The following is a 20746-nucleotide window of genomic DNA, read 5'->3' on the forward strand; positions in this document are numbered from 1 at the left end:
GGGCACTCTGAGCAGAGAACAGCTAGATGCAGAAGACAAGCGGCCCGGCTTGTCTTCTGCATTCCCCGCTCGGAGCACTCAGCTGTATAACAGCCGGGCACTCCGAACAGAGAACAGCTGGATGCAGAAGACAAGCGGCCCTGCCAACGTTTGAGCGATCACCTTGTGCTGTAAACGATTATCGCTCAAAAGATAATCGCTGTGTCTAAACCAGGTTTGGCCACTCTTAGATATGCCTTCACATAACACAGCATTTGAAATTGTGGCATTTTACCGCGATTTCAAGTGGCGTTCTTGAACACATGTGACATCGTTTAAGTGTTTTTTTAATGCACCCCATCATTGTGATGGGTGATGAGGTACGTTAAAAAATGCCAAAACGCACAAAAATAGAACAGACGGCGCTCAAAAATTGCGGCGTTAAAAACTCTGCCTTTGAGCGCAGGTCTGCGAGGCCCGGTTGAAATCAATGGGAGCGTTTTACCGTGATTAGCGCTGCCTTCGGAACATCGTGCTACTGGCGATAAAAAGCGTCCGGTGTGAGAGCGGCCTGAGCAAAGCTTACACAAGCATATTTTAAATGGCATTTCACACGCGCGATGTGCATACGTGTAATACTCGACACACCGCGGCAATTCAAATGCATTGATGTTCGCTGTTCCGCTCACCCTAGCGGTTATTCGTTGCATATAATATGCATGTAAAAAAGCACGTTCTACTTTACCGCGTATTTTGCGTGATAACGCCCTATTGTTCTCTATGGGAACGTACAAAACAATGTACATATGCAATGACATTGCGTGTATGCGTGTTTATATGCATTGCATATGGCCCTTTTACACGGCCTGACAGTCGGGTAAGCGACTGTAGAGTGCTGACTGTCGTTAGGTCGTTAGCACTTGTGCTGAGCGTTTATACATGCGGACTTCACGCTGGATCACGGGCTTCTCGCTCAGCGCTTCACCTTTACACGGAACGACAAGCCCGCGGTCCAGCGATAGTTTTTGTATACTGACTGAAAAGCCAACTTGAAAACCTCATGTTTGTGTGAGTCCAGACTAGAGTAAAAATTCTTGGTTGCCCATAGCAACCAATCAGGGCGCAGCTTTCATTCATCAAGGACAAAATACTAAATGAAAGCTGCGTTGTGATTGGTTGCTATGGGCAAAAAGCATCTTCGTCCTCCATGTTTTTGTAAGCTTCTGACTTGGTGTCTCATCACTATGTGGTGCAGGCAATGACGTATTCATTTACTATGACCAAAAAAAGAGCCTTTTCCCTTCAGTCAGTTTCACACACGGCCGCCATAACTTGTACACGTCGCCCCCCTTCACCACCAGTGTCCTGCACAACCAGTATAACCAGTAGAAAGGCTCATTTACAGGACAATGGCGAGGACTCTCCAGTACTATCTACTCTGACCGCCCTCCCGCCTCATCCACGCATGACGCAGACAGCGACACGTTACTACTTAGGGAGGAAACAAGGGCGGTGGGGACTTCTCCTCCACCAATCAGCGGCGGGGGACTTCTCCTACACCAATCAGCGGCCGGAGACTTCTCCACCAATCAACAGCGGGGGACTTCTCCTCCACCAATCAGACGCGGGGGATTATCGGTGCGGCCGGTGCAGCTAAGGATCCCAGAGGGCGTAGACGCCGGGCGCCACGGGGCCCCTGAGCCGGAAGCCCTCGGGGCGGCAGAATGGCGGACAGCGGGCCCTGGTCCTCCCCCCTGGCCGGGATGAATATGTCACGGGCGGAGGCCAGACAGCTGCTGTGCCCGGACGGCAGCCCGTGGATCTGGGCGCTGCTGGAGCAGTGTGTGCGGGACGTGTGGGAGTACTGGAGCGTGCTCGTAGGGCTGCTGTCCATCGGCTGCTTCCTCTTCGCTGCGTTACCGTAAGTGCATGCCCCGGGGGTGACCTGCAGGGCAGGGTAGGGGCTGGCAGGGATGGCATGCAGTCATTGGCGGAGGTCTACCAGCTGCTGAGCCCTGTGTGTGTGATGCTACATTGTAGTCAGCGGGCGCTCCGCTTAGTCTCAATAGTGGCTACATTGTAACAAGGAGCACAACCTGCTGCCAGGTCCATGAAGGGCGCCTTTGATTGGCTTTGGGCTTCCATGCCAGCAGACCTCGTATACTGTGCTGATGTGCCAGGTAACAAGGGCAAAATCTGCAATGGAGCCTACAGCAGATGTGAGCGGGATCTGTGGCCGCCGGCGCACGAGCAGTTTCTGGCTGCGTTTATTTGCTCATAAGACGGACAAGAGTCTTGGATTGATTGCGGGGATTCTGAACGGAACTCTAGAGTGTCCGAGGAATCTACGATGCTTGGAGTTGGGGTCAGGAGACCCGCCATCAGGCCGGGCGCTTCACCGTATAAACGAGGCCAGACTATGCGCGTATAGCACAGCCTTAAAGGGGCTTTCCGATAAAAGCATTAGTGGTAGTTCAAAGGGGGATTTCTGATAAAATCATCAGTGTGTGTAATATATATTTTACTTATTTCGTCTATAACTGTCACTACCCATGTGACCTCTGCAGCCAATAGGAGCCCTGCAACAGGGCGTCATTCTCACCACCTTCTGGGGCTTCTACATTACAAGCCCATATTGCAGGTTTGTGGGACGTTACAGGTCACAGTAAGTACATGTATGGCATACTTTAGGGCATGGGCGCCCATTAGTTAAAAAGACAATTACTTGGACAACCCCCTTATCCCACCAAAAACGTTACCTATCCCCAGGATAGGTGGTAATTGTATGATTTCCGGTTGTCTGATGGCTGGCGTTTGCTCATGCATCATCTGATTTTGTGTTGGGAATATAATCGGGGAAACAAATATGGAGGTCTTACTAACGTTTTAATACAACTTCTGCTCATCTAACGGCCTATGCATGTATCATTAGTGTTATATACTTGCATTAAGATTTTATTTTTTGCTTGGCCACTGAAAATGAAGTTTGAAGTTCCTGCCACTAGGGGACTCCCTTCCAGCACCTTTGCAATCCACTGCCTGTCATTAGGCATTTGGCTTCTCTAGTAACAGGGATGTGAGAATGCTACCCGTTACCACAGGCAACAGAAGTAAGGGCATTCCGATGCCACTTTGCATCTGATGCATCAGTATGGGAAGTGTAGGAGAGGAAGTCCAAGCGAGTACTGGCAGAATGGCTGCTTAGGGCAAGTTTCCATCCTGTAGATTGTAAACAGCAGAAAAAAGAGGAAATGGGGAACAGAGCTCAAACTGGGTGCGAACAGCAACAATGGAGCCGCCAATGAGACCTGGGCTGCTTTGTGTAATTCTTTTTTTTTTTTTTTAAAGTCTCGGGTACACTTTAAAACCACCATCTGAGTTGTGACGTTCTCCACTTTGGTTTATTAGATCCACCTTAAGGATGCTTCTTACACGGAAAGATCTGTTGAGCTCAGATGCCCAATGGCTCGTCCCAGCGGATTTTTTTTTTTAAATTAATTAATTTATTTTACACAGGAATGCTCATCACTCGGTGAATGGCAACTAAGCGGTCCGGGAATCATTCCTTCCCCACCCCCTCCATTTATAAAAAATAGGCATTTGCTTATAAACGAATGGCTGCTTGTTTACAGGAGCCGATTTGTCGTTGAGCTTTCTGCAAGCATAAACTGAATAACTAACAAGAGGCAAACAAATTTTCGCTCTAAATGGTGTTTGTAAATAGTTGGTGCCTAATGTCGTGTTTGTAAATAGTTGGTGCCTAATGTCATGTTTGTTCTCCCCGCAGCCAGCTGTATGTTGCTCACAAGAACGGAAGAGTCGATCAAGCACTTTCTCTCGGATTCTTGTTATGTTGGCTGGGAGGGGACTTCACAAACTTTATTGGCTGCTATTTGACCAAACAGCTACCGATCCAGGTACATCTGTCTGCTAGCTGAACTCTTACCCGCTCCAGCCAACCCACATTTAATTTCTCCAGACCAGTTTTAGTATTAAAAGGCACAGCCGTTGGAGTCAGTAACAGGAGTGACTTTTCTCTAAAGACTGTTTTGACCCTAAATGTATGTGTGATAATACTATACAGATGCTTATCTGTTTGGGAGGAATAAAGAATACCTTTTACTTGCACCCTGTATGCTGTCACAACTACTTCTTTGCATATGAGGACTATATGGATCTATGGATCAGATTCAGATTGGTGACTTGCATATTTCCATCCAACTAAATATAGTATAAGGTTGTGCTGTTGATTCCCTTCTTCTTTTATACACATGCTTAGAGTGCCTGCACTTTACACTTTCGGTTTCTTATGGCAGCTGAAGACAGTCCCATATGGCACTTATGTAGTGTTACATGGGGTCATCGTCAGCTGCTAGAAGGAGCCGAAACTGGCCGACGGAGCAAAAGTACTCCGAAGGGGAAAGTGCAGGTACTCTTCAAAGGGAATCTGTCAGGTCCCTAGTGGTACGTTGTGTATAGAGACTCGGGCAGTGATTTCAGTGCTCTGATCCTTTGTGCAGTTTTGTAAAACCTTCTTTAGAGAGCACTTGGTCCTGGGTAGCGAGGAGTCGGATGTGGCTCATCCATATAGTCACTGCTCCCTCTGTCGCCAACTGACGGATCTCTGTTACTGTGGAGATGGAGGGAGCAGTCCTATGTGAACGAGTTGCATTGGACTCCTCTCTGCCCGACGTCAAACTTTAATAAATAAGTTTAACAAAACTGTAGAACAGATGAGTAAACGTGACACACAGCTGAAATCGCTGGGTCTGTCACTGTAGCGGGCTGCCTGCAGGTCGGGCACCAATAGGGACCTGACTAGTTTCTTTTTAATAGTTCTTTTTAGTTTATAATGATAAGTGTTTGTTTTTGTTTTGTTAAGGTCAGTTGTTTGACTCTTAGCAATAACTTCAGTTGACCTTTCTAGTTAAAGGGGTTGTCTGAGATATTGATTAACTAATTTCCCAAGCACTAAAATAACAATGATATACTCCCGCTCCCACTAGATCCTGTACTGGTGTTGGGTCCTCCACACCTCTGTTTATTTAAAGGCTCGCTCTGTTTACGGGACATTACGGGCGCTGCAGCCAATAACAGTGTACGGCAATCTATCGCTGAGCTCTGTTGGCTGCAGTGCCTGTGATGTCCCGTAAATAGCCTGGGGTAGCTTGTAAACAGTATATGGCATCAGAGGAGTCCCAGGCAGCGCCGCCGGAGCAGGGAGAGTTGAGTATATCATTGTTTGTTTTACTACAGTCACTTACAGTTCATGTATAGCTCTTACAACCCCTTCTACATCAGGGAGCTCTGCCCGTTCAAGCACTTATTTCCCGTTTTCTCACTTATTTCCGTTTACCCGTTTACTATAATAGACCGCTGCATAAAGCTTTCTTATCTGATGCTTGTCTTATTCGGGTGGTAATGATCTTCTTCTGTATCTTTCAGACTGTCACTGCCATTTTTTATGTCAACATGGATATAATTATGATATCACAGTTTGCTTACTACAAATTGAAAAACAAGAAGATTAAAGGTAGAATATTCTTATTGGTTACGTACAGTATGTCCATATTGTTTTGGGAATCTCAGAATATTACAGCTTGCTTGTGTTTAGTAGTATGCAACTCTACGAAAAGCATAAGAAAACCATTCATTTCTGCACCGAGAATATATATATATATATATATATATATATATATAATTATATATTTTTCCTTATGAAATTCTATGAAACAACTTGTCTAGGCAGGGTTGACTTAAAAAGGAACCTGTCGTACTATATGCTGTCTTCGCTGGGGGCAGCATGAAGTCCTGACAAACATGGTAATATCAGCGGTCTGTCACTTATAGGGTAAGGCCTACAAAATCATCGCTGCAAAGCTAATGTATGTGAAGCCCATGGTTTCCAATGGGTTCTTTCAGGCTACAAAACATCTCATGTGAAAGAACCCATTGGAAACCACGGGCTTCACATATATGCATTTTGGAGCCCGTATGAAAGAGGCCTAATGTTCCGTGTTTTTTTTTTTTTTTTTTTTTTTTTTAAAGAACTTACATCTTAATTCTAGGTTTCGGCTGCCTGTTGACAGGCGATAGTCATAATCTGTGGTGATAAATCACCCGCAGATCATGAAAAGCTTTCCATAGGCTAACTATGGAAATCGCAGCCCGACATACGAGTGGAGAATCATAGCGATTCTCTGCTCGCGGGATTAAAATTGCAGCATGCCGTGATTCTCTGCGGTGAGCCTATCTATCAGATAGGCTCATCGCGGAGACCTGTCAGTGCTCTTTCCCCACAGCGGAATATCGCTAGCGATATTTCGTCATGGCCGTAGACTGACAGCTTCCTGCAAGAGAGAAGCCTGGTTTATTCAGGAGGACCTACTAGTTCTGCCATCAGCCCTGATTGACAGCCTTCTAGCTATTAGGGAGCGTTCCTACAGCGCTGTTGTACACAGTGTGAGACTCTGCTTAGCTGTGCCATGATAGCTATTCTGTGCTCCAAGAAAAGCCGTTACAAAGAGGTGGTTCGATTTATAATCGCAGTAAATGGTTCTTTTTGTTTCTGTTAGAGGGTTCCGTCACCGCACTGTAATCAGAATGTGGGAATGAGTCAGTTCAGCGCTGTGCGGTTCCATCTTTAGACGGATCTATTCGGCCAGGGGATTGCCCTTTCCTGTTCCCTGAACGGAGCAGGAAAACGTAATCCTACCACAGAAGGGAAAGCAGCCGAACTTTGATAGAAGATGAAAAGTTTTCAGCCAGCATCGTAGAAAGCTGATGACCTACAATTGCCTGATGACTTATGTAATCTGCTCTTTTATTTCTCTTAGGCTAACTTCACACGGGCGAGTTCGATATGGTGCTGTGAAACCCTTCCCCATATAGCGCTCCCCACCATGTGTTTTGTTTTTTTTCCCCACATATGCGAGGCATTTTCATGTCAAAACTGCCTCACATCACTTCGGGGAAGAAGCAATCCTGCCTAATATGCACCAAAATAGGACATGCTGTGTGGTTTTTTTTTTTCCCCCTTTCTTAGGCCTCATTCACACACGCGTACAAAACTGCGTGTCTATTAGAACAATTGGTTCTCTATGGTGTGTTCACATGTCTGTGTTTTACAGGCATGCAAACGCACGTACCTGCAAAATATAGTTCCATGCTGTACATCAATATTTCCCGCGGGGAGTCTGCTCATCACTGAACACTGTGACAGCACTGTCACTGTTCAGTGAGAAGGGGACTCCCCGCGGGGAGTAAAGAATCCCCTGTGGCAGATGATCACAATGTTTTCCCACTGCTTTCAATGGGGCCGCCGCTGCTACTGGTGGCTCCCTTGAAAGCAATGGGATGCCGACAACCCCTGCAGTAATTTTCGGGGAAGGGCTTTAAATATAAACCCTGCCCTAAAAATCATCCCTAGCATGTGTTTAAAAAAAAAAAAAAAAAAAAATTTATATATATATATATATATATATATATATATATATATATATATATATATATATATAATACATATATACATACTCTCCTCTCTGCTGTGGCTCAAGCGCGTCTAGCTGCTTGTCTCCCTGCACTGCTCTGAAGCTCTTTCAGCAGGTGGGTTTTTAAAATCCCTGCCTGCTGAAAGGGCTGTATCTGATGGTCGCAGCGCTCGGTCAATTCATTAAATTCAATGAATGGCTGAGCGCTGCCTGTAACTGGCTGAGTGCTCAGCCAATCACACGCAGCCTTCTCAGTAGGCAAGGATTTTAAGACTTCAATACAGTGCTGGAAACCAAGCGGCTAGACCCGCCTGAGCACCAACAGCGGTGGAGAGGTGAGTGTATATATATATTTTTATTTTTTACTACATCTAGGAATGATTTTCATGGAAGGGTTTATATTTAAAGCCCTTTTTCGAAAATCACTGCGGGGGGGTGCTGGTAATCCTATTGCTTTTAATGGGGTCGCCAGCAATAGGCACGCAGCTTCATTCATGCGTGTTTTGACACGTGCAAAACAACGCTCGTGTGAACGAGGCCTTATGCTGTGTGAATAAACCCATAGAAGTCAATGTGATATTCACGGCTTCATCTTCATGCAACATTTTTGTGATCTAGTTAAAGAAATCAATGCGATTTAGTTGGATATGATCTACCCTCGGTAAAACAGTGTTTGGGGTCCAACAGGCTGCTGGCTACGCGGCTGCTGAGATCTGATCAAGTGTAGAGATGAGCGAGCACATTCGGATAAGTCAGTTACTCGAGCAAGCCTCGCTCTTCTCGAGTAACTGCATTCTTGTCCGAGCGTGCTCGGGAGGGCGGTGGGGGAGAGAGTGAAGGATCTCTCCCCCCTGAGCCTGCTCGGACAAGAATGCAGTTACTCGAGAAGAGAGAGGCTTGCTCGAGTAACTGACTTATCCGAGTGTGCTCGCTCATTTCTAATCAAATGTGATAGATTTGTCAGTGATATTCCTTTACTTTATTAGAAATGTTTGTTGTACAATGGGACCTACCTCTTATTTCTTGTGTCTAGTATCGTAGATCAATCTTAGTGTGACTGTTTTTATATATTTTACCTTTGGGATATACATAATGTTTGTTTTTTTTAATTGTAGGAAATGGAAGTCTTAAAGGATTTTGCATAGGTTGGGTGGTTTTGTTCATCACCCTGTCAATTATTCTCCCTAGTCAGCTACTTTTGAGGAATCTAGAAAGAACTGCTGATCTGGAATTAACAAAGGTAAATTATTTAACCCAAAAGTGCAGTTCACAACTGATTTTGCTAGAATAAAAAAATGTCTGCTGCAGTCAGCGTGCGCATCGTATGTTGTTGCCAAGTCATGTTTTAACAAAAAAAAAATCGCATTCAAGTAGAGGGGAACCACTTTAATCAGCCTACACCAGGGCACTAGACTCCGGTAAGTATCCTGGGTACTAACAGGTAGTACCCTGTTGTACCCAGTCACACTAAGCCTCTAGCTTGGATACAAGATGTGATACAGGAGGTATGCAGGATCTAGTATCCTGCTGTACCGCCTCTAGCTTGGATACAAGATGTGATACGTGCTGGCATGGAGGCTCTAGTACCCAATTATACCGCCTCTAGCTTGGATACAAGATGTGATATGTGTGGGCACGGAGATCCACATTTGTTTGTATCTGAGCCTCTAAATTGTGCAAACTCGTGGGCTATCGAAGTTTGCATCCCAGATGGTCCCATACATGTTCTATTGGTGATAAATCTGGTAACCGGGCAACCACGGAACTGTGACAATGTTGAGGAGAAATTCCTGTGACCCCCCCCCCCTTATGTGTGCGGCCAAGCATTTTCCTGCTCGAAAATGCCTCTTGGAAGTCCTGCCATGAGAGGAACACATGTGGCTGCAGGGTGTCCTGAACGTATTGCTGAGCTGTCATTGTCCATGGTACCACTACTACGACCGACTGTCATATGAGATGCGCCCCAGACCTTCACACCAGCAGCAAAGGCAGGATTGTTACTCACCCCTAGGTTTCCAAACACTAACCTGGCCATCGGTTCCAAAACTTAAACTGGATTCAACGCTGAAGACAACTCGCTTCCACTACTTAGCAGTCCAGTTTAATCATCTATGACACGACTAAAAACTGTTGGTGTTGAAAGGCAGTACATGTAGTGGGCACCATAAGACCAAATGTCCTTCAGCCAAGGACCTGGAAATGGTTCTGATAGACATAGGAGCCTGTAATGATGGTGCCACTCTGGATGGCAGCCAATGGAACAGATAATCCTCTCTACTGGTGATTTATCCTGAGCCCAGCTGCCTTGTGTACGTGGCCTCACGCATCCACTGGTCTGAACAGTTTGGTCAGAATGGCGCAGGTGGCGGCAATTCATCAATACGACCATCCAGCTTCTCGCATTCCAATAATGCCCACCCTCCCCACACACACTCTGATAACCAGAGTGAAAACTGTGTCGTAGAGGCGTCTTGTGGTCAACAAGCTCCACATAACCGGAAAAAGAGGTCATTACACACAAGTGGCCTGTGAGAGCCTTTTTATAGACCAAAGCTGGAACCACTTCTAGGGCCTCATGTGGCAAAACCGTTCATCTAAGTGCACCACAACTCTAATCGTTTACATATCTGCTGAGATGTAACTGCATGCAGAGTTTTGCAGCAAAACGACAACTCCTATGTAAATAAGCAGAGTAACTTCTACTTACTGGACTCTATGGACTCTAGTGCTGTGACAAGTGCTAATCATCAAAGTGGTATTACTCTCTGACCCGAGCTTTCCTTAACACAACAGCTTTCATTACAGCAGTCTTCTGGCAGTATTGACATCAAGCTCATTCAAAGTTGTGTTTGACACAACTACAGCTGGTGAGTGCATTATTAATTCTGCAACTCTCTACACGCATTTAGAAAGTACTAGCTTGTTACCCGAGACTTCATCCATGGGGAACTTGTATTTTATTATTTCTTTTTTAATTTAATCTGTGTTGTATATGAAAACATAAAAAGTTGAAATGGTGAAAAGTATGTAACCGCAATATGCTATGCCAGCACAGTTTTGTACATTGCGAGTTTTCTAGGATATAAAGGTTTTGTGGGCTATATATATGTGAGCGCGCCACATACAATTGCCCATGAGAAAAACTTTTTTTTTTCTCTAAATGTGCACCTGCTACCTTTAGGCCTCATGTCCATGGGGACAGATCCGCAGCGGATCACCCGGATGCGTGATCCGCGCCCCATAGGGATGCATTGGACACACGCAGGTAATTAAATACCTGCGGATGTCATTTTCCCCTTGAGGCGCGGATTGTGTGTGCAGGAAAACGCCCGCGGCATGCTCCATTTTTAGTGCGGGTCTCCCGCGGGCTTCTGTTGAAGCCTAAGGTAGCCGTCCCGATCCGCGGCACACCCGCAGCTGAATTTCTGCTCTCCGGCGCGGGAGAGCAGGAGTTTTTAAAAAAAAAAGTGCACGGTGCATGCATGCTGCCAGCGTGCCAAGCACATCTGCCGGGCCGAAGAAAGAAGATCCGGCTGCGATGGAGGGCAGATCCACAGCATCCGGACAGGTAAGTAATTCTTATTTTTAGGCCTCATGTCCGTGGAAAGGAGGGACCTGCTGCTGGATTCTGCATGAAGAATCCGCAGCAGGCCTGATTTTATATTTATTTATTTTTTTCCCCCGTGGACATGAGGCCTAAGTGTTTGCCCTCGAGCCTTATTGCTTGTCATCGCAGATGCTATTTTTAGAGGGAATTTGTCATCCTGCTGAGGTAAAAAAAAAGCTGCGCTGTGACTGGTTGCTATGGGCAACACAGATTTTCTTTAAAATTCACGTTTTAATCCCGGGCAATGCCTGGTGTCCCTGCTAGCTTAATAATGGCATACGTGCAGCAACGACATCTGCCCTCATGTGTCTGAGGTTTGGGGAGGCCTAGCTTATGATGTGCGCCCCCCTTCCCTCCGCCTCGCTGCATGACAGAGGTGCGTCAGCGCATCACCTAATCTGTCTTGTCCCACTCCCTAAAACAGTCTGTCTTTCCTCAAGATGCAAGCTATCTCCCTGCCAAACTTTATCAAAATCGCTTCAGTAATTTGCTGTGAACAGACAGTTACTTTTGCATTTATAATATTGGTATAGATGGTCTTGCACGCAAGGCACTCTTTTTTTTTTTTTTTTTTTCTTCCCTTTTTCCTACCAAGAAATGTAGAGATTTTGGTTGTGTTATTTCCACAACTTTCATGGAACTTGCAGGGCCACCTTTGGATCCCTAGTAGAGATGAGCGAGTATACTCTCTAAGGCACATTACTCGAGCGAGTAGTGCCTTAGCCGAGTATCTCCCCGCTTGTCTCTAAACATTCGGGGGCCGGCGGGGAGGAACGGAGGGGAGATCTGTCTCCCACTCCCCGCTGCAACTCACCTGTCACCCGCGCCGGCAGCCGAATCTTTAGAGACGAGCGGGGAGATACTCGGCTAAGGTACTACTCGCTCGAGTAATGTGTCTTAGCCAGTATACTCGCTCATCTCTAATCCCTAGCCTTATGTGATGCTAGTGGTATGAACATTGTGGCTGAGTCTTGCTGTACCACATACTTATGGAATAGTATTGTAATTCATTTGAATGAATTTCTTACTTATGAGAATGTGGCCTGTTTGGAAGAAGGAAATATCTAAAATTCATTTATTCCTTTCTTATAGAATTCTCTTGGAATTACTGAGATGTCCGGGTTCATTTGTGGCTATGTTTCTTCTGTTTTTTATTTGGGCTCACGTTTCCCTCAACTCCATAAAAATGTAAGTATGTGTCTGATTAGTTTCCCTTAATACACATGAGCTCACTGTCAACACAATGCTTATTTAACCAATGGCTATTTCTACCAACCTTGCCAAACGCCTCTTAAATCCAACGTGCCCCATCCTTCTGTCATCGGGAGGGTCGGTCAGGCTGCTGCTTCTTTAAAGGGGTTATCCAGGGACATAGTCTTATTCATAAACGTCTTCAGCCTGCGGCAGGAAAATCCGAGTTCATGCTCCTCCTTCCATCCTGCACTGTTGGCTCTCTAGTCTCTGCTGAACTCCTGGAAGGGAGTGATGACGATCCGACCCTGGGTCATGTGAGCGTCACCGCTATTCATCGGCTGAAGGGAGACAGTGGTTGACTGCGTTGGTTACAGCGCCTTTTTGTCTGCAATGTCATCGCTGGATCCCTTTACCAGCAGGGACTGGTGAGACGGCAGCGATCTGATGGTGGGGAGATTTTAAGAGTGAGGATAAATTCTGTGATTTTTGTTAAAAAATGCTCCAGTATGCATTAGCGAATTTACTAATCTTTATAAAGAGTAGTAATACAAACCCTCTCTTTCTTCTTTTACAGTTTCAGAGGAAGTCTACGGAGGGCACATCCTATTTGTTGTTTGCATTAGCGATGCTCGGAAACTTTACATACGGGTTGAGTCTCGTTTTGAAATTGCCTGCAATTCAACACAATAAGAACCGCTATATACTACACCATTTGCCCTGGCTGATTGGAAGCTTTGGCGTTCTTGTGCTCGACTTTTTTGTATCCTTTTTACAGTCCCGTGGTAGGGACATTGATATAGCAGGTAGTATTGATAAATTGTTACATTTTATCTACTGGACTCGCCGGTGGTACCGTATAGCCGAGTGTCGTCAATCAGATCAGTCTCTTACAGTGTCCCACTTTTTCACTAGTGGCAACATTCTTGCATATAAGGACTGTTGCAAATTTGGGGCTTTTGCATTTGAGCTGTAACCCTGTAATATGGAATTCATATACTTCTATGGGGTACTTTAGGACCTCCCAAATGCATCCAGTTTTATGCATTCTCTATGAATTTGACAGAAAAATTGTACAGCTCCATTTGATGCTGATTCTGCTGTAGAATAGTTAAGCATTCCTTCGTAATATAACAGCACCTTTTGCCCGTGGCCCCATTAGACTCCATGTGCATCTCTACTGACCCCCTGGCACACTTGTATTATCCTGTATGGCATGCATGTATTTCTTGTGGCCCATTTATACTTCTCGTTTTTGCCCAGCAAAATAATTAAAGCAATCAAAATGTACTCTTCAGATGTATCACAGGTCAATCGCATCAGTAGTATATTGCACAGCCTTTTAGTGCGGGTCTGCAATGGTGCGTTGTGGTTGGATGTTGTTTCCTCCCCTTCCACCCTCCACACGGCTTGTATAGGTTAGGCACTTTGAAATTGTGTCTACTACTCTTAGAAGTTGTGGTGCTCAAAAAACACATTGGGGCTTATTTATGATGCCCTTTCAGCCAGATTCATAGCCTTACTTGTGCTGGAATAAGGGAATGCTCTAATTAGGACATACTTGCATCTAATTTGAATGTGGGCGTAGCCTCTCAGATGTTTCTCACATCTTTTATAAAGCCGAATGTCAGGAAACGGGTGCAAAAAGTTAAGCACAGATTAGACCAAGTACAACTTGGTGTAAAAAGCATTGGTAACAGCTTGGCGCAGTTTAAGATGCATCCAAGCAATTTTGGCACATTTCTTGTTATTTTTGGTGCTTGCATTGCTCTTACTTATAATAATGTTTAAAGAATTTATTTATTTTATTTAGTGTGATAATATCCTTTTACATGGCTGTACATCTGGACACTCAGCCACTATGTATAAAAATCACCTCAGCAGGCACTCCGAGGAAAACTAGGTTAAAAAAAATTCCAAATTTTGCCCATCTACGTTATTTTTAGTGCATCTAGCTTAAATTGTGGCGCATCTCCTCTGAGTCTTTTTCCTGGCCTGTCTGCATCCCTCTAGTAAACGTCATCAATTTTTGAGGCGCTTTGTACATTTTTGGCACCTTTACTAGTTTTCCAGTGCTTTTAATTATTCGACACATTTACAAGTCTTTTATAAATATGGCGCAGGCTACACCTGTCGGATTTGTATAAAATCAGTGCAAATTATGCCTTTATTGATAAATGGGACCCGTTGTGGTAATGCATGCATCCAGTCCTGTTTGCTACTTGATTGCATGCTGATTACAGCATAAAACCTTTCCCCATATCTTAGGAAATGAAGACAGAGTATCTAAATAACCCCATGCCAAAAGCACTGTGACTGCAGTGGCACAATTGAAAATGTTTGTCACTTTTTTGATATATTTCTTTCCAAATGTGAGCTGAGGTTATTCCATAACTCTAGGAAACAGATAACTGCACAGTTCATTATGTATCGGAAGCACAAGACTGTACAGTCTAACTTATTGGCGCTAGAGGTGGAGCCATTGCTTGTGGATGAAGAAGAGACGTAATGGATCAGACCAGTCTTTTCCTCTTGCTTTTCTACATATATTTGGTTTACATTTTTATTTGCTTGAAAACTTATTTTCGTGAACTTTTTAGAATTCTACATTTTTGAGTTACCAAAGTTTTTTGATTGAACTCTCACTTTCCTTTTTGTTACATCAAGATAACAGATTTTCTTTACTATACACAGGGACCCAAACTACTTGTTGCCATGATCATTGCTGCATTATGTATAGGCTACTTTTAATTTATTTTTGTATAGTTTCCAGGGCTTTTTTTTTTTTTAATATTATTTAAACACCAAAAAGTCTGACGTTTTTGTTTTGTCGTTGGCATTGTAGATCTGCTGTCCAAGCAGTATGTAAGAAATTTGTTGGACTGGCTATATTTCAGCAAGTGACTGGTGTCCATTCCCATTAGTTTATGCTCTAGGTTAGGAGCCCCTTGCAAGACCCAGCCTATTCTTCGTGACGTGTGCCAGAGTCGTCGGTGTCAGTAAACGGTCTGGGCTTGGTGAAAGAAATTCGTTACCAATTTTAAATGAAGGCTTACCCCAAAGGTGAATCTTTAACCTGGATGAAGAAAGGTGGAGAACCATTGGTCTAGTAGACTGAACATTGCTGATTTTGGCCCTATGAATGTTAATCACCTGCTAGTTAATAACCAGAATCTCTAAGACCTAGAGTTACATGTGGCATTATATGATGTAGCCTATGTAATACAATGAGCACTAAGCTATACCTTAGGTTTTCTTTCTTACAGAAACTTATTTGTCTGTTTATAGACATGAGAAACCTTAAGTGGAAAAAAAAACTTCTGGACAGGAAATACATTTTATTCATATTTCTAATAACGAAATGCCATTCATCCGTAAATCACACCTGATGCTAATGGCTCATTTAATACTAATGGTAACTTAATTTTTGCCTGGGTGGATCATAGTATTCAGTTTTAACCCATCACAGCTTGCTTACAATAATTAAGTTTCCATTTGAAGTTTTGATGGATTTAAGGGGTTGTATTTGATTTGAAAAAGGTGACTACTTCTAGAAATAACGCCTCTTGGGCAGGGTCTGGTATTACAACACTGCCCCATTCACATGGCTTTTATAGCAAAGTAGTCTTGTTTTACATGTCGTTTATAACTGCATTTAATCAGTGGATTCCAGTGGAAAGAATTCATACTTTAAAAACTTGTGTTTTTTGTATCTTGTAACCAGGTGAAATGTAAAAATGAAATCTTTCTGTAAATTATTTAAATGTCTTCTAAAAGCTGTAATAACTTTAATATATTACGATTACTGTTACTGGCCAGTTTAATGGGAATAAGGTTAGCTTCTTTTTCTTTTATCTGGATATTGTAATTTCTCAATTAATGCTTTCTCCCAAAAAATTAAAGCCTCAGGGCTTATTCACACGAGCATATATCGGACGGTGTTTTCACGGCCGGTCAATATACACTACTACGTGATGCATGGGCTCAGCATTTATGCCGCCGAGCGGGGAAGACAGCTTAGCTCTGCTAAGCTGTCTCCCTTTTCCCTTTCTCTCGCCGGCTCACCTCCTCTCTCTCTCTCCTCCCCTCCGGCTGTTTGCAATGGGAGAGTGTGGAGCTAAGCTGCTCCTCGTCCCACCCCCTTCCAATGCACACAGCTGCAAGGGGCCGAGAAGAGGGAGGGAGTTTAGCAGTCACACTGCTACACTCCCTCCCTTCTCCGCCCGCTGTCATTGGCTCCCATAGGTGTCTATGGTAGCGGCCATAGTCAGGCCAGGTAGATAGTTGCAGGACTAGCCTTCCTGCCCGGCGTGAAAGCACCCAGCTGGGGCGCTTTTACGCTGCGGGAATACACCTGTGTGATGGTAGCATATATCGCTCAGCTGTGAAAACACCTGCTGATATATGCTCGTGTGAATAAGCCACCATGCTCACGTGGGTTTTTTGTTTTGGGGGACCAAAATATTCTTCTGGACCAAAATATTGCCAAAGTCCCTCATGTATCCTCTTATTTTTCCTATATACTTTTGAAGGTTAATTTGTTTGGCACACATTAACTCACTGGCTGGATTGCAACTTGCAGCGATCCTCCGGGCGTGGGCAAACAAAGATGCCCGCACCAGCTTCTCTGACTGCCCGATGCATACCGTGTTAGTATGCGTCATTCGTTTAAGACACTATACCTACTTTGATTGACCAGTGCTGTCTACATGAGCAGTGCTGGCTAGTCAGAGCAGCATATAGGGTTTTAGATTACTAATGCACAGTTTACATCAGGTATTCGGAAAAGCTGTGCAGCCATCTTTGTTTGTCCAGGTCTGGAGTGCTGCTTAAAGCCCTGTCAAGCTATAAGTGGGTATTGCTTGTGCTACCATTGCAACTGCAACTTTGGCATTGGGCCTCATGCACCTCACATTGGACAAAGCTGCTCTCTTGTTCCATAGGAAACGTTTCCTCTCTTGTGCTGAGAAGCCTTTGCACCTTTCCACCCAAGGGCTCCATCTGGTTCGCCAAAAAACACATCAGTATGGAGCCATAGGCTTTTGGGCAGCCATAACTGAGTTTTTTTGTGGCCAGAAGTTTGTTCATAGCCTGTAAGATATGAAGTTTTCTGTACACAATGTCCTTTTGTTTGGGTGTTTGTGGTGGTCTCTTATAATTTTTTAGAAATATAGAAAAATACAATTTTAGTTGAGACCTTGGTGAGGGAAAGAAAGCACCAAAATAAATGTTTGAACTGTGCTTATTTAGGTTTGTGTAACTGTAGACTAGACCTTCATTTGCCACCACTGGCTCATTGACAATAAGGGAGGCAGTATAGGTATCATTAGCTTCTTATAGTGAAAGATAATGTCCTCCAGTCTATTTGCCTTATGACAATGGGGGAGAACCATGCTACTTCGTTGCATTTCTTTCTACAGCTTAGAGAACTGGTTCCATCCTCTAACAAGTGGATCTGCTTACATACCTTTTATTGCCGGGTGTTTGCTGATTCCTCTGCTGTTTTTTCTTCTACTAGACTCCCCGTTCACCCGCAGTGACTCCCGTAAACTTTCAGAGTCCAGTACTAGTCAATAGTCACATGGGTGGTCTCACGGGGCGTAGGAGACTGCCCACTTGACAGTTGGGTAGTACTTCTAGTTTTGGAAGTGCTGCCTTAGTGAGTGATCTAATAATAAAATGGACAGCAGTGAGGAAACAAAATTCCCCACAGATTCCTCTGCCTGCGTCGGACCACAGATTGCAGTTTTACAGCAGGCAGAATATAGAAGTAAATGGCATTGTATAGTCTGGTGGTGGACTCTGTATATCTGCACTGTTTGTTCTCCATATATTATGTATATTTTATTTGTAATGTCTTTACATCTCAGGTATGACCTCGAGTCCTTTTGTTTAATGCAATAGTATATTTGTAATAACGTCTGTTACCTCATTCAAAGCAGTTTATTCACTTTGTGCAGAATCTCCAGTAAATAAGGCAAAGTTCAGACTTTCCTCAACAGGAAAAAGTGTTCTTGAGGTTTTTTTATTTAGTTTTTTCCCCCTAAAGTATTCTAGATGTTCAGAAACAATTTCTATACAAAAATATGGTTACAGTACCACAAATGTTTTTAACATGAAATTTTCAACTACGTATTCTTAATTTTTTTTTTTTAATGGCAATAGCTACAAATAGACAAAATGCAATGAAAAGAGTATGCTAGGTTGTTTAGTTGTGGCAAACCTCTATAGTAGGATTGCTCAGATCTCTAAATCTCTAAAACGAAAAAGGGGGTTTGGTACGGTGTTAGCCAGTAGAGCAAAGTGTGATTGTTCCACGTAATCCTGTAGATATATCTTTTAATGGCTAACAAAAAGACATTATATTACAGCAAGCTTTCGGGTCTTCTATCTCCCCTTAATCGGCATTGCAATTTTCCATGACTGAACATGCTGTGGAGCTGAACATTCGCATCATGTCTGTTTTCTGCAGCTTTTTTTCTCCCGCTGTGAGTAAATGGGTTTGTTAAAACCCTCATTCACTTACATTGTACTGTACACTGTTGCAGAAATTACACAACAATTCTGAAATATGTGAACTTGCCTTTTAGTTTCTTGTTTATAAGCTGCATTGTGTAGTTTAGAACAAGCCTAAAAAGAGGACCGAAGAGCAAAGTCTGAACTTTGTCATGTACTGTAGAATCAAAAACCTTCAGAACATGTCTACATGGTTTCAATTATTGTGTTGATCAGCAGTCTGACTCTCACCATGCCAGGACTGCAGTTTTCATGGTTGAGACTTAAGTTTTTTAATACCAACTGGAAAGTCAAAGGTGTTCAACCCACTAACTTAAAGTCCCTTTACACAGGATGACTGTTGGGCGCATAAGCGCCCAACTATTGCACATGGGATTACACAGGAGCAATAGTCATTCAAGTGAATGGAGTGGCCGGGAAATGTTCTCTCCTGCCTGCATCCATTCATAGTAGAACAGGAGTTGTTTATACATTGAGCCGCTCCAGTTTACACAGGCGCGTAGTTGCTTGGTTTTTAGTGTTGCTAAAAACCAAGTGACTTCAACAAGTTAGTGATTTCTTGTCGGTACCCTGTCAGTGGCCGCATGTACATGGGATTTTCACCTAAATTTGCGTTTTCCAGTAAGATTTTTGGTGATGGCCTTTTTTCTAAGGGTACCTTTTTACAGAGTTCTCTACCTTAATGGATTCTTTAAATTGTTACACTGAAGTTTACTATCTCAGTGTTTGACTTGTGACAGATATGCCACTTAACAGAACCGTCCTGCTCATGATATGTAAGATTGCTGTGAAACTTACAATGTAGATTAATACATTTCACTACTTTATGAAGGATGGACAGGGGAAACAAAAGGATTGAATTTGTTTAACTATGAATGTGATGCTAAAATAAAGCAGTTTGTGCAAACTACATGTGGGATATTAAAGGTTTGTCTTTGGGTCACTAAACTGGTCATTTGGTCTTGTCACTTGACGGAATAATCAGTGTTTGTGAATGATTGTATGAGGGTAATTTTATGTAACTGTAAGGTACAAGTAATTTTATTGGAATGCAGGCATGGATGCTAGCTGCAATCACTATGGCATTGTATGCCTGGACCTATCAGTCATGGATTTAGAAACCTGCTCACTCCACCATTATCCAGTAAGTATTTGTGATGGGAGTCATATAAGTGGTATACATGTTAAAAGGGATGCAGTAGTATAAAAAAAACAATTGGGTCACTTTCACATGGGTCCATTGGGTCATTTTTACATCTTGTAAAAAGCGTTTGTAAGCGAAAACTAGGAAGACGCCCAAAACCTGCAATTTCAATTTTTCTCCTCTTATTCCACTTGTGGTGTTAAAACCACCTGTAACTTAAAAATCGTGGTGTATATACAAAATAAAATCCAACATCCAATGTCAACATTAAAATGTTAAGGCTTTATTGTGTTTCTATTATTGATCAGTAAGCAAAGGATTACCACTTAGGAGTTTCAGGCACCATACCTCTATTTCTGATCTACAATTCACTGTAGATGTAGCTTTTAATCTGTCCAGCTGATGTGTACGTTTTACAGCTACTACGTCTTTCATATTTGCAGCCGGAGGTTTAGAGTAGACTGTAGATTAATATTTTCTTCTTAAACTCTTAGAATATGAATCAAAGGTTAGAGTCTCCTGTGCTATCTGTTCCTTTATGCATGCGGGCCTATTTAAAGGTAATCGCTGTACTTAGAAGATTATGAAAAAGGATCATGGTGTGAGCATTTGGATTATCAGCCCTTGTCCTACAGACCTTTACCCTTGTTACATAATAGTAAGGGACACTTAATCTTACAACTACTAGTGTGCTGCTTGTACTGTAGATGAATGCTTTCTGGAGTTGCCTTAGATATGCAGAGGGAAGTTTAACAAAAACTAGAACCACAAGTTGTCCTTAACGGTTTATCTAGTCTTTTATAACTAGACCAGATACGG

General features: G+C 43.4%; 1 protein-coding gene across 1 annotated transcript; it reads left to right on the plus strand.

Annotated features, from left to right (window-relative positions):
- The first annotated feature begins 1614 nt into the window (after positions 1-1614).
- On the plus strand, positions 1615-20103 carry LOC136625804 (lysosomal amino acid transporter 1 homolog). The gene is made up of 7 exons (XM_066600313.1): positions 1615-1900; positions 3767-3896; positions 5425-5512; positions 8585-8709; positions 12169-12264; positions 12845-13030; positions 14675-20103. The coding sequence occupies exons 1-7, from the start codon at positions 1704-1706 to the stop codon at positions 14774-14776; spliced, it is 924 nt and encodes a 307-aa protein (XP_066456410.1). The 5' UTR covers positions 1615-1703; the 3' UTR covers positions 14777-20103.
- The last annotated feature ends 643 nt before the right edge of the window (positions 20104-20746 follow it).

Source organism: Eleutherodactylus coqui, chromosome 1 (assembly GCF_035609145.1).
Source record: "Eleutherodactylus coqui strain aEleCoq1 chromosome 1, aEleCoq1.hap1, whole genome shotgun sequence".
Lineage (NCBI taxonomy): Eukaryota > Metazoa > Chordata > Amphibia > Anura > Eleutherodactylidae > Eleutherodactylus > Eleutherodactylus coqui.